The sequence below is a fragment of the Pipistrellus hanaki genome (genome assembly GCF_964339955.1).
Source record: "Pipistrellus hanaki genome assembly, chromosome: X".
NCBI classification, from domain to species: domain Eukaryota; kingdom Metazoa; phylum Chordata; class Mammalia; order Chiroptera; family Vespertilionidae; genus Pipistrellus; species Pipistrellus hanaki.
The window spans coordinates 47,244,421-47,259,475 of NC_140524.1; the positions used below are offsets into that span (position 1 = coordinate 47,244,421).

Genomic DNA, 15,055 nt, shown 5'->3' on the forward strand with positions numbered 1-15,055 from the left:
ATTTAGTTAATAGCTTCAGAGCATTTCACCCTAAAGCAGTAGAATATACATTCTTTTCAAGTACACATGCAACATTTTCTAGGATAGATAACATATTTGGACACAAACAAGTCTCAATAAATTTAAGAAGATTAAAATCATATCAAGCATCTTCTCTGACCTTAATGGTACCGTGTTTCCCTGAAAATAAGACATCCTCAGAAAATAAGACCTACTTACAGGTTTCCTTCTGAGTGAAATATAAGGCATCCCCCGAAAATAAGGCCCCCCTAGGTTCTGTCTCAGAATGCTATTGCTAAACATGAGAGATTTGGTCCACTGATTCTGAAAGAAATGGAGTCACAAGAAATTCACCAGGAAATTCAGGAATTGGATTGTTATGATGATGTTCCAGAAGATGATGACATGATTGTCACTGAATAAATGAGTAAATTCTTGATACTGTAGGATTCACAGTTTGTCTGGTTTGTGTTGACAACTACCATACTACTGTACCGTATACAGGTAATAAATTTCCTTTATTTTCATTTAAGAATAAATGTGTACCATATTCTTCTTCATGGAAAAATAAGACATCCCCTGAAAATAAGACCTAGCGCATCTTTGGGAGCAAAAATTAATATAAGACACTGTCTTATTTTCAGGGAAACAGGATATGAAACTATAAATTAGTCACAAGAAAAAAAAACTGAAAAAACACACACAGATATAAAGGCTAAATAACATGTTACTAAACAATGAATTGGATAAAAATGAGATCAAGAAATAACTCAAAACATACCTTGAAACAAATTAAAATGAAAACACAACTCAATACTTGTGGGACAAAGTGAAAGCAGTCCTATGAGGGAAATTCATAGTATTACAGGCATACCTCAAGAAACAAGAAAAATCTCAAATAAACAATTTAACTTTACACTTGAAGGAACTTGAAAAAGAACAACAACAACAAAAATCCCAAAGTGGGTAAGAGGAAGGCAATAATAAGGAGCAGAGCAGAAATAAATGATATGCAATATAAAAAAGCAATACAAAATATCCTTGAAACACATAGCTGGTTCTTTGGAAAGGTAAACAAGATTGGCAAACCCTTATTCAGATTCATTAAGAAAAAAAAGAGGATCCAAATAAATAAAATCAGAACTGAAAGAGGAGAAATAACAATTAACAACACAGAAATACAAAGAATTATAAGAATATATTATGAACAATTATGTGCCAACAAACTGAACAATCTGGATGGAATGGATAAATTCTAGAAACATACAATCTCCCACAACTTAATCAGGAAGAATAAGAGAATCTGAACAGATTACAACTAGAGAAGTTGAAGCAATAACCAAAAATCTCCCAACAAAGAAAAGTCCTGGACTGGATGGGTTAACAGGTGAATTTTTCCAAAGATTCAAAGAACTAACATTTATCCTTCTCATACTATTTCAAAAAATTCCAGAGGAGGGAAAAATCCCAAACTCATTTTATGTGGCCAGCATTATCCTAATTCCAAAAGCAGATAAAGACTTTAAAAAGAAAGAAAATTAAGGGCTTAAATGTTAGACTTGAAACCATAAAAATCCTAGGAGAATAAATCGACAGTAAAATCTCATACATTTCTCATAGCAATACTTTTCTGATATATTGCCTCAGACAAGAGAAACAAAAGAAAAAATAAGCAAATGGGACTACATCAAACTAAATAGTTTTTGCACAGCACATGAAACCATTCACAAAATGAAAAGTCTACCCACTGAATAGGAGAACTTATTCAACCATATATCCGAAAGTTATAAAGTTATAAAACTCAACACCAAAAAAACCAAAACAATCTAATTAAAAATAGACAAAGGACCTGAATAGACACTTCTTCAAAGAGGACATACAGATGGACAATAATCATATGAAAAGATGCTCAACATCACTAATCATCAGAGATATCACCTTACACCTGCCCAAATGGCCGCCATCAATAAATCAACAAAATACAAATGTTGGCAAGGATATGAAGAAAAGGGAACCCTTGTGCACTGTTGGTAGGAATGAAGATTGGTGCGGCTACCCTGGAAAGCAGTATGGAATTATCTCAAAAAATTAAAAATGAAACTGCTTTATAATCAAGTGATTGTACTTCTGGTAACATATCTGAAGAAACCTGAAACACTAATTTGAAAGAACAAATGCAGCTCTATGTTTACTATAGCATTATTTACAATAGCCAATATTTGGGAGCAGCCCAAATGCCCATAATTAGATGAGTGAATAAAAAAAGCAGCAGTACATTTATGCAATGGAATACTATTTGGCCATAAAAAAGAAGGAAATCTTACCCTTTGCAAAAGTGTAACTAGACCTGGAGAGCATTATGCTAAGTGAAATAAGCCAGTCAGAGATAGACAAATGCCATATGATTTCACTCATATGTGGAATCTAATGAACAAAATAAACTACACAAAAAATAGAAACAGACTCATAGAGAAAAGACTGACAGCTGTCAGAGGGGAGTGGGGTTGTGGAGCTTGGTGAAATATGTAAAGGGATTAAGCAAAAACAAAATAACAACAAAAATCTCATAGATACAGACTACAGTACAGTGATTACCAGAGGGAAAGAGGGGTGGGAGCAGGTAGGAGAAGGTATAGATGAGATAAATGCTGAACATTTAACTTTGGGTGGTGAATATACAACACAATATACAGATGATGTTTTATAAAATTGTACACCTGAAACCTATGTAATTTAATTAACAATGTCACCCCAATAAATTCAATACAAAGTTTTTTTAAAAGAAAAACAATATTTTAAGAAAACCAAAAAAATCATGAGTGGTTACTCATAAAAGATTATTTTCCTTACAAAATTCTCTACCTTCTCTTAAATAGGAATCCCTAGGTGGGTTTAAGATATGAGATCATAGTAAAATTATTATATTGTTGAAAGTAAATTAAACTTGAACCATTACATTTATTTGTCATACAGTTAAGATTAGAACTAGACTACCAGGTTGTACATAGAATTAGATATATTTTTACCCAATAACTGATCATAAGGTGTCCTATAATATTTTACCCAACTGTTTACACTTTAAGCAGTTCTATTGCCTCTTTAACAAAAGCTACAGAAAATCGAGTGCTACAGCTAAAGTTTCACATTCTTGAAAAAAAGAAATAACATCTTTCTTTAAAAAAATATTTTTATTGACTTTTTACAGAGAGGTAGGGAGAGGAATAGAGAGTTAGAAACATTGATGAGAAACATCGATCAGCTGCCTTCTACACACCACCTACTGGGGATCGAACCTGCAACCAAGACACATGCCCTCGACTGGAATCGAACCCAAGACCTTTCAGTCCATGGCCCAATGCTCTATCCACTAAACCAATAAGTCAAGGTTAATATCTTTTTTTTATTGCATCCACTTAAGAAAAGGTTCACTCCTTTCGTAAGCTGTGATGTAGGTAACCATTGCTGAAAACTTTATACTTGTGTAACACTTTAAAATTCACAGATTTTATCTGTAACACAGATAAAATTCACAGACAACTTTAATACAGATACATTTTTTTATTACAAAAATAAGTGGAAAAATGGTGAGTGTTGACCAGGTAAGGGGGATGGGGACAAAGGAAGAAGAGGCTAGGAAGAGGAGTAGCAGTCCTGATAATATTGTTATAAAAATAATATGGCACTGAATGAACCTCACCCTACTCTGATGACCCAGATTCCCAACTTTCCTATGGCACCACAGCAATCTCTTCAAGGAGCTATAATGTCTAGTTTGATGAAAGAAGAGACACACTTCATGTTGTATTCTCATACTGCCTGTTTGGAAAGAAGGAACTGTCCTTCTTTTGGATTGTTGTCTCCACAACTCATCACTACTTCATACCTACATTTTTAAACAATACCTAGATAACTGCCACTTTTCTGAGAACACAAGCATCCAAAAGAAATGAGACTTCCTAGAACTGCCAGTCATTCCTTCACTCCAAATGGCTGAGCTATAGTCTGATAAAACTCAAGTCCCCCAGCAATTACACTTCTGGAAAAATATCCAAAGAAAACCAAAACACCAATCCATATGTGCACTCCTATGTTCACTTCAATGTTATTTATTTATAACTACCGTGTTTCCCCGAAAATAAAACATCCTCCGAAAATAAGACCTACTTACAGGTTTCCTTCTGAGTGAAATGTAAGGCATCCCCACGAAAATAAGGCCCCCCCCTAGGCTCTGTCTCAGAATGAAAATTAATTTACCATTAACTGGTCGCTAGGGCCACCCCGACTGGCGTCTAGCAACCAGTGACATTACACAGAGCCCTGACATCACTGCTGTGTGGAGGTGGAGTGGAGGTCGCAGTGAGCAGTGAGCGCTGGGCAGGAGAGAGGAGGAGACTTTCGCAGATGCTTGTAGAACAGGAGGATTAGAGCTGACAAGACGCGGCGAAGGTGGCGAGTGCCGGTCTATCTCTGTGACACTACCTGATGCTCGTGGCTGCCCTCGTGATGACTGAAGGTTCTCAGTCAGTGGCAGACCCTGATCCAGCCCAGATCCAGGCCCCAGCAAGCCCAGTGACAGTCCCCAGGCAGGCCCCAGGGGATAAATGTCTGATAAAGGGGTAGGAGGAATGTCTGGTGAAGGTGTTCAGTGGCACAGGGGTGGGGGGAGGGGGATCACTAACACAGGAGGATCAGAGGGGGCAATCAAAATGACACAGGAGGATCAAAAGGGGTTACTAAAATGGTAATCCCCCCTCTGATTCTTCCGTGCCATTTTTGATTCCCCCCTCTGATCCTCCCTGTGTCGTTTTAAGTGATCCCCATCTCCCCACCTTGATAACCAAATTCCTTTTTTTTTTACCCCTAGAAATGAGTGCAAAAAGAAAAAGCTACTTCGTGGAGTACAAGAAAGGAATCATGGAAGACTCTTGGGGCCAAAATCTTACTGCTTTCTGCAAAGAGAAGATGCTGAGTATCCGATTGGTCCGAAAATGGTGAGCAGAGTATGGTAACCTCATTGAACAAGTGGACAAGGGAAATGCTAAAAAGCGCAAGTGTGGATCAGGTTGGCAACCATTATTTTCCGAGCTGGAAGACCTGATCTGTGAATGGGTTGTTGACAGGAGAGCAGAAGCTTTGGTTGTGAATAGGGCTCAGATTCAAGAATTTGCCCTTGCAATGGCACCACAGTTTGACATAGCCCCCGAAGACTTCAAAGTATCACAACACTGGCTGGATAATTTCCTTCAGTGAAGTGAACTGTCTTTAAGAAGATCTACAACATTGTTTAGGTTGGAAGATACTCAAGTTATTAAGCGAGCACTTGCATTCAAGTCCTTTATTGATGATGCTGACTTCTCTAAACACAATATTTCCAACATGATTGCTATGGATGAAACTGCAGTGTTTATGGGCCAATCATCTCAAACAACAATTGAACAGCGGGGTGCCTCCTTAGTGTACATTCCCTCCACTGCTTAGGAAAGTGCACGTGTTTCCTGTATTTTGGCAATTCATCTGGATGGCACTAAAATCCCACCTTTAATCATTTCTAAGGGCAAGAAGGAAAAGATTGAACATGTTTTGGGCAGTTTTATTCTTGAAACTGAAAAAGCCTGGGCCACACAAGCAGTTATAAGGAAGTGGGTCGATTTAATGCTGCTGCTTGTTATGCCAGGGAGCCAGAGGTCTGCTAGTCTGGGATGCAGCCAGCACTCACAGTGCTAAAGACATGAAGACATTTCTTCACAAAAGAAAAATAGATCAGATAATGATTCCCGCAGGAATGACGGCCTATCTCCAGACTCTTGATATTGCAATAAACAAGCCATTCAAAGACAATTTGCGCATGGAAATTAATGACTACATTGAAAATAGAATGGAGAGAAATCAGTGTGGAAACTTTGTGAAACCTAAACTGCAAGAAGTTGTGACTTGGGTGAAGAATTCATGGGAGAAAATCACTGACAGTTGCATTGCAAATGCACTGTGAGCAGGCTACCTTGACAAGAAGTACTTATTTAAAGACAGTGCTATTGCTAAACATGAGAGATTTGGTCCACTGATTCTGAAAGAAATGGAGTCACAAGAAATTCACCAGGAAATTCAGGAATTTGATTGTTATGATGATGTTCCAGAAGATGATGACATGATTGTCATTGAATAAATGAGTAAATTCTTGATACTGTAGGATTCACAGTTTGTCTGGTTTGTGTTGACAACTACCATACTACTGTACCGTACACAGGTAATAAATTTCCTTTATTTTCATTTAAGAATAAATGTGTACCGTATTCTTCTTCATGGAAAAATAAGACATCCCCTGAAAATAAGACCTAGTGCATCTTTGGGAGCAAAAATTAATATAAGACACTGTCTTATTTTCAGGGAAACAGGGAAGAAGCCTGGTGCACAAAATTCTTGCACTGGGGGGTCCCCTCAGCCCAGGATGCACCCTCTTCAATCTGGGACCCCTCAGGGGATGTCTGACTGTGGGATGGGGCCTAAACCGGCAATCAGACAACCCTCTCACAATCCAGGACCACTGGCTTCTAATCACTTGCCTGACTACTGGCTTGATCACTGCCTAAATGCTCCCCTGCTGGCCTCATGGCCCCCAAATGCCCTCCCCTGCTAGCTTGATCGCCCCTATCCACCTCTGCCTCAGTCCCCACCACCGTGGCTTTCTCTGGAAGGAAATGGAACAGTACGAGGATGTTCAGTCTCCCAATCTAATTAGCATATCACCCTTTTATTAGTATAGATATCCAATATTTGAAAGCAGCCCAAGTGCCATCAGTAGATGATTAGATTAAAAGGCTGTGGTACATTTATACAATAGAATACTATTCAGCCATAAAAAAAAAAAAGGAAATCTTACCTTTTCTGACAACATGGATGGACCTGGAGAATATTATGCTATGTGAAATAAGCCAGTCAGAGAAAGATAAATACCATATGATGTTTACTTTTATGTAGAATCTAATGAATAAAATAAACTAACAAACAATAAAGAAACAGACTCATATGTACAGGGAACAAACTGACAGCTTTTACAGGGGAGGGAGGTTGTGAGGCTGGGTGAAAAAGGTTACAGGCTTAAGCCAATAAATATATAAACAAGCAAACAAACAAACAAATGAATAATTCAAGTCCCCTACCCCCCCCAAAAAAAATCAATACAGATCCTCTGAAGAAACACAAATATTAGAAATCACAAATATTTCTGTTACATACCTCAACCTGCTGGCAGATCTGTATTAGCTTGGCCATTTGATTTTCTAGTTCGCTGTTACGCTTAACCAGGTTGGTGAGGTTCATCTCTAGAGTTTGCTGTCATCACAGAGTGTGAAGCAAGAGGGAAAAGGGTAAGAGGGGGGGAAAAGAACAAACATTCAATGAGCTTGAGAACCAATACCATGTCAGTCAGCAAATACACTATTTCCTTTAAAAAAATGTTTTTATTGATTTTAGAGAGAGGGAAGGACTGGAGAGGAAGAGAGGGAGAAACATTAATGATGAGAGAAACATCATTAATCAGCTGTCTCCTGCATGCCTCACACCAGGGATCGGGCCCGCAACCCCAGGCATGTGCCCTGACCAGGAATGGAACCTGCGACCTCTTGGTGTATGGGCCAACATTCAACCACTGAGCCACACTAGCTGGGTGGCAAATACACTATTTCAAAGATTCATTGAGCACTTGTTATGGGCTAAGCACTCTTCTAAGCACTTAATAATACTATACAATTGGTACACTATCATTGTTGGGGAAAAGTTGACATTCATGACATTGTGGATATAGGACTTTAATGACTGCTTTGTTTTCTGTATTTAACTTTTTAAAGTACTTCATAGTCAATATTTCATTTTGCCCTCATAGTATACCCGTAACATAGGTAGGACATGTATTTTTTAAAATATATTTTACTGATTTTTTTTTATAGAGAGGAAGGGAGAGGTTTGGAGAGCTAGAAACATCGATGAGAGAGAAACATCGACCAGTCGCGTCCTGCACACCCCCTACCAGGGATGTGCCCGCAACCAATATACATGCCCTTGACTGGCATCGGACCCGGGACCTTTCAGTCCACAGACCAATGCTCTATCCACTGAGCCAATCCAGTTTTGGGAGGACATGTATTATTATCTCTTTTACAGATTAGTAGACTGAGAAAACTATAATTTATTGAATGATTACTACTTGCCAGACACTATGCTAGACATTTTCGTATATATCATTGAATAATCATAACAACCCATGAAGTAGGATGTGTCAACATTTTACATATGAGAACACTGAGCTTTAGAGTGAGGAAAAGTATTTTCCACAGTCATATAATTAGTATATGGCAAAGCTAGGGCTATAACTCAGGTCTCTAGCATTCAGTCATGGCTTTGCTCCAGAATCCCATGATTTTTGTGTGTATTTGTTGTTGTTGATGATAACATTTTATATTTATCAGTAGATTCCTTCAGAAAAGAATATGGTGTTTTAAGTGTGGGATTCCTCAAAATCTAGCACCATCTGTCAGTTTCACTTCCTTGGCACTAAGAAAGAGCCCTTGGAGATGCCAGACTTCAAAAAGCAAAGCCTGACTGTATCAAGATAGGAGAGCCATTGCTTATCACTGCTTACTACTATATAGATACTTTTAAAATATACATTAGAAGCACTTTGGAAATCTATTTAATATAACATAGTTCAAAAATACTCAGAGATCTTAGCATATTTTCAGTTGAGCCAGCTACTCTATCCCATTCCTTATCTAAGAAAATAAAATTTTATTTACTGTAGTTTGATAATGAGCTTTTTATTCCTTCCCATTCCCAAGTTTTTAGCTCTGCTGGCTGCTACTACCCCAGGACGTGCCCCAATATCCGTTCCTCTCTGACTCACCATCCCAACGCCCTCACAAATACTGTTCCAAATATAATACCCCAATTTCCTGGCCCTTACACTACTATCATTTTTTCCCTTGGCCATGATGCTTCATTGCTGTCTCTACAGTTTTTATGGTTTGTAGTTGTTCAAAGTTCATGTTTGCAGTAGGAGAAATGGAAAAGGGGGAAAGGATTCATGTACTTGGCCCCTTGCTACTAAAGAGCTGTTATACTTAGTAACCTTGGCACTGTCCAATGAATCTATCCTAAAAGATTTATTCCTCTGGATATGCATATTTCTAGGATAGGCAGTTTGATTTTGCTTGTCCTGAAACTGGATTATGAAAACCACCTTAATTTTTACTTCCCTTTTTGCCAGATCTCTCTTGGTTTCTTTGGCTTTGTTCCAATGGAAGTTATTTTTCATAGTTTATTCCATCTTTTTTTTTTTTTTGTGGTTTGGGCACAGTGTTTCCCCTGGTATTCTTTAAACTCCATGACCATTTCAACTGTGGCCTTCTCCTTAACAAGGACAGAGAGGGAAGAAGGAAAAAAGAAGGGCTGCAATCATTGATTTGGGCATGATCTTTAAGCTAAGTAGATGTCAGAGGAAAAAAAGAAACAACAGTTCAGAGATTTAACACAACAAAAGGTATTGAACATCTACTCTGTTCAAGGTGCAGTGATCTGAGATAGAGGAAGTGAGATTAAGAGGAGTCTTGAAGGATAAGTAGGATTTTAATAGACAGAGATGGAGGGTGGCAGGGTATTCCAGGCACTAGGAATAACATAAACAAAACTAAAATGGAACAAAGTATAGGACACGTTCAGGGAAGAGACTTTGACTTTGGCTAGAACAGAGGGTACAAGAGAGTAGTATGTGGAGGGAGGCAAGACTGGAAATGGAAATTAAGGCTCTGTTGTGAAGGTCTTAAATGCCTAGATGAGGAGTTTGTACCTATTTTTTAAGCAGTGGGAACTTTCCAAAGGCTTTTGAGTAAGATAATGATATAATCAGGGCTTCAGTTATGAGATCAAGCTACCAGCAATATGTGGGGCAAACTGAAATAGAAAAGCCTGGGGACAGGGACACTGGTTAGAAGAAAGCATCAGTGTTCAAGGAAGTTGGAAATGCAGGTCTGGGCCAAGCTAATGTGATAATTGAAAAACAAACAAACAAAACAAAAAAAACCACACATTTCAGTCAAGGTTTTACCACTGTCATATATACAGAGCGTGCAAGAAAGGCAGCTGGATTTGGTAATTAGAGGTCACTGGTGACCTTTGAAAAATGAATTTGAATAGATTTTTGGAAGTAGATGCCAAACTGTACAGGATTAAGTATGGAGGTAGTGATAAAGTGGAGGCTCCAAATCTGGGCTCCTCTTAAAAAGTTTGACAGCAAGATGAATATGATAGAACTGTAGTTTGATGAAAAGGCCCAGCTTAAGTCAGAGTGGGCATTAGTAATGGACCCAATCAGTTTGTGATTATCTCTAGCAGCATAGTCCAGATTCCTAGATGAATGGAAACCCAGTGTATTAAAAATGGCTATATTGACATATTAGTATTAGGTAAACATAATGTAGACTGATGAACTCAGAACAGATATATTAGAAATCTGTGTTTCAAACTGCAATATGTTTCCATTCAAACATAGGATGCCATGGGGAGAATGTTTTCTAACGAGTACATGCAACCTGTTGCAACACTTGTTATGAAACTGATATTTTATAAATAATTCATAGTGCAAAAAAGGACTAAGAACCCTGCCGTGTGTTCCTCATTTATGGCCCAGAACTGAGACTCATAGCTTCTGTAAAACCACTGAAAACAAAAATTAGGGCCGAGCACATAATTTGGGGTCTGATTAGACTATGGACCTTGGGTTACCATCACAAAATTATGGAAAATGGCTATTTTGATCCTTCCCCCTAGCAATTTGCAGAAGATCAACACATTTTTTATAGCAGACAATTATAAATGACAAAATGCCTCTAATTTCAACCTGACTTCATTAATATGAAAATGCTTTGAAAAATAAATCTTTGGCTAATAAAAACACCATCTGTTGATGGCTTTTTGCCACTGTTTTCTTATATTATGAGAGATAATTTGAGGAAAACACTAAGCATTTACTTACTAACTTCCTACTCATTTACAAGGAATTAAAGTCACCTCTGAAACTGAAATTGATTCTCAATAATGAACCCTTGTACAGGGTACTGACACAATTATGCAGTATATTTCCACACCCTTACTTCTCATGCCTTTTACTGACTAATCACTTAGAACTAGATATTCTGGGCCACTATAGGTTTTATTGATTTAGCCAAGTAATTATCTTGTCTATACTCTGGCTGAGTAAACAAAAATGATATGGGTATATGTATGTATGTCTACACACATGCAATCATGTAGCTACACTAATAAAAGAGAAAGATGCAAATTGACCATACCTCTGCTATGCCCACAAGCCACGCCCACAAGCCAATCAGGAGAGAGTATGCAAATTAACCCAACCAAGATGGCTGTAGCCACAGAGTGAGCAGGAGGCTTGGGTTTCCCTGGCAATGGAGGAAGCCAAGCTTCCCGCCTTCTCTGGCTGGCCCTGGCCTCTGCTCAGAGCTAAAAGTTTCAATTTTAGAAGATAAATAAATCCCAACAAAAATGGCAGCAGACACGGAACTGGAGAGAGCAGGAGGCTTGAGTTGCCCCCAGTGATGGAGGAAGCCAAGTTTCCCGCAGCCCTGGCCTGCCCTGGCCTTTGTTCAAGGCTACAAAGTTTCAATTATAGAAGATAAATAAATCCCAGATCCCAGGACCTCTGCTTGGGTCACTGGAGGGCGTGGCCAGCCTGAAAACCACCATAGGCCCCTCACCCAGGCAGACCCACATCCCAAGGGACCCCCCACCTTGATCTGGGACACCCTTCAGGACAAACCAGCTGACCTCCACCCATGCACCAGGCCTCTATCATATCTAATAAAAGAGTAATATGCAAATTTACCATCACTCCAACACATAAGATGGCTGCCCCCATGGCCAGCAGAGGAGGGCAGTTGGGAGGGAACAGTCCTGTAAGGGAGGGAAGTTGGGAGCGATCAAGCCTGCAGGGGAGGGCAGTGAGGGGTGACCAGGCTGGCAGAGGAGGGAAGTTGGGGGTGACTGGGCCTGCAGGGAAAGGCAGTTGGGAGGGACTCAGGCTTGCAGGGGAGGGCAGTTAGGCGTGACCAGGCCTGCAGGGGAGGGCAGTTAGGGGCAATCAGGCTGGCAGGGGAGCAGTTACGCATTAGTCAGGCTGTCAGGGGAGTAGTTGGGGGGTGATCAGGCTGGCAGACAGAAGTGGTTAGGGGAAATCAGGAAGGCAGGCAGGCAAGCAGTTGGGAGTCAGCAGTCTTGGATTGTGAGAGGGGTGTCTGACTGCCTGGTAGGATCTGGCCTAAATGGGCACTCAGACATCCCTTGAGGGGTCCAATATTGAAGAGGGTATAGGCTGGGCTGAGGGACAAACACCCCTGTGCACGAATTTCAGGCACCAGGTTTCTAATATATATATATATATATATATATATATATATATATATATATATATATATATATATATATATATTTGTGTGTGTGTGTGTGTGTGTGTGTGTGTATATATATGTGTGTGTGTGTGTGTGTGTATATATATATATATATATATATATATATATATGATCTTATACTAAAAAGTATCTCTATTGGTTGCTTGGTTTTGAAAAGTTGGTTTATTTTGCTCTTTTCTTGTGCAGTCCTATTAATGACTGAGCTAAGCCCTCTCTGTCTAAGCCTAATTAATGCATATTTCTCAGTACAGTTGAAGTATGACAGTGAGAGAAAGCCAAAGTGGCAAGGGAGATTGGAATGGAGATATCTGCTGGGAGGAAACAGGGACAGGAGGTTGGCAAGGGGAGCAGGATGAAGCTCCCATTTCCTGCTGCAGGAGGTTACCTCTGGGTTCTCCTGTGTTTCCCATATGTGAGGGTTAGAGAAGCTATTTGAGCTACAAAACTATGATACTCTCTTCCCCTCCAGATGACTACATCATTAGAGCTCTCACAAAATTGTACATATGTCTAAATCACACAAAGTGAGGGGAAAATTCGGTTTATTTGCATAACTGAGATTTTAAAAGGCCCAAGTTAGCTAAATTAGCAGACTCCTACATGGTTGACATTTTTACCCAAGTTTCACTTCATTTGTGTCATATAGACTTGGCCTCTTTGTTTTCTTTTATACCCTTCCCAAAGAGAAAGACATTTTGCACTTCTGAGAAAATCAGGCACAGGCTATTCTTTTTCCAGACAGCATCCCATTAAAAAAAAAAAGGGAGGGGGGCGTTTTCTAAACCTCTCAAGTAATTGCTGGTGGGGGGAGGGTTGTGTGGGTTTTTTTCCCCCCAGTTTTCTAGATACAGGTTATTTCTGGTTAGTTTTTCATTGGCTCCCTCAAGAAACCTAACTATACATCAAAATACCAGCTCTTCATTAAAGATAGAGTGATTTCCCTGATGACATACACTTGACCATGATCTCCATTGCTCTGTGAAGGCACATGTATTCACATATGAACACACTTACCTACCTGAAATAGCAAGTCTTGAAGCCTAAAAGAGAGTGGAGTTTTCTGTTCTATGGAAACATGTAGTTTTGCCACCAAGTGCCTATATGCTCTCTTTCAATTTTTTATTTATTTATCTTTATTGTTGAAAGTATTAAAGATATCCCCCCTTTTCCCCATTGACCACCTTTGAACCTTTCCTAAGCCTACTTCACTAGTCTGTATGCTCTCTTGCTATCTAAAGATATGATAGGTCAAATCCAACCAGAGTAAATTTGTTAAAACATTTTCTTTTAATCCTCATCTAAGGATATGGTTTTTTAAAAATGGGAGAGGGAGAGGGAGAGGGAGAGGGAGAGGGAGAGGGAGAGGGAGAGGGAGAGGGAGAGGGAGAGGGAGAGGGAGAGGGAGAGGGAGAGGGAGAGGGAGAGGGAGAGGGAGAGGGAGAGGGAGAGGGAGAGGTGTGAGAAACATCGATCAGATTGGTTGCCTCCTGTATGCTCCCAGACCAGGGATAGAACCTGCAATCTAGATATGTGCCCTGACTGATAATCGAACCTGCAACCTTGTTTGGTGTATGAGACTATGCTCCAACCGAATGAGCCACCTAGCCAGGGCCCACCAGAGTTGATTTAAAATAAATAAAAGACACAAGGGTCATTATCCAAAGCTGGTGTTTTTTTTTTTAAATATATTTTATTGATTTTTTTACAGAGAGGAAGAGAGAGGGATAGAGAGTTAGAAACATCAATGAGAGAGAAACATTGATCAGCTGCCTCCTGCACTACCCCTACTGGGGATATGCCTGCAACCACGGTACATGCCCTTGACCGGAATCGAACCTGGGACCTTTCAGTCTGCAGGCTGATGCTCTATCCACTGAGCCAAACCGGTTTCGGCTATCCAAAGCTTTTTTGATGTGGAAACTGAATCTTGGAAGTGCAGGGAGATAAGGGAAAGGGGGAAAAAAGGCCAACTCATTACAAACCTAAGCCTTCCCAGTTGACAGAAGATAACTTCATCTTTAAAAATAACCTGAGCCAATGTCCCTATTACTATTCTTTGGCATGTTCTTTTTTGACATCCTGTCTATTCACGGATGTTCCCAGCTTTTACACAAGCTAGAAGCCAAAATCTTAGCACACTTTTGAGGGTCATGTTCTGCCTTCTTTTTTTAACTGCTTGTCTTAAAATACTTAATTTGCTTTTGCTTCAGTCTGTCACATTATGTATCAATTACATATGGCCTTTCCACAGCAGAACACACCATCTGTTCCATAAATGAAAACCCACACCCTTATGCCAGAGTTTTATTCCTTCCCCAAACATTTATTTGCTGCTGTATAGACACAGGCTATATCATAGAAGGAGATGCAGGTTATATACTGGATGTATAAGATTTATTCCACCTAAGGCTTGTTAGAGATCATCAGACCAGTCCTCGGGCCAGGTGGAACAAGTTGCCATCCCACTTTTCAGAACTTTAAAAAATATATATTTTTATTGATTTCAGAGAGGAAGGGAGAAAAAGAGAGAAGAGAGAGAGAGAGAGAGAGAGAGAGAGAAAGAGAGAGAGAGAGAGAGAGAG

General features: G+C 39.5%; 1 protein-coding gene across 7 annotated transcripts in view; it reads right to left on the minus strand.

Moving 5' to 3' along the window:
* MID2 (midline 2) overlaps positions 1–15,055 on the minus strand; it is a 131,366-nt gene that overhangs the window by 88,028 nt on the left and 28,283 nt on the right. For 5 of the 7 annotated variants that reach the window (XM_084870457.1, XM_084870453.1, XM_084870458.1 and 2 more), the window contains exon 3: positions 7,234–7,329. The exons of the other annotated variants lie outside the window; for them this stretch is intronic. In XM_084870457.1, the coding sequence (XP_084726583.1) occupies positions 7,234–7,329 (96 nt within the window). The remainder of the gene's footprint in view (positions 1–7,233; positions 7,330–15,055) is intronic. 7 annotated transcript variants of the gene reach the window in all.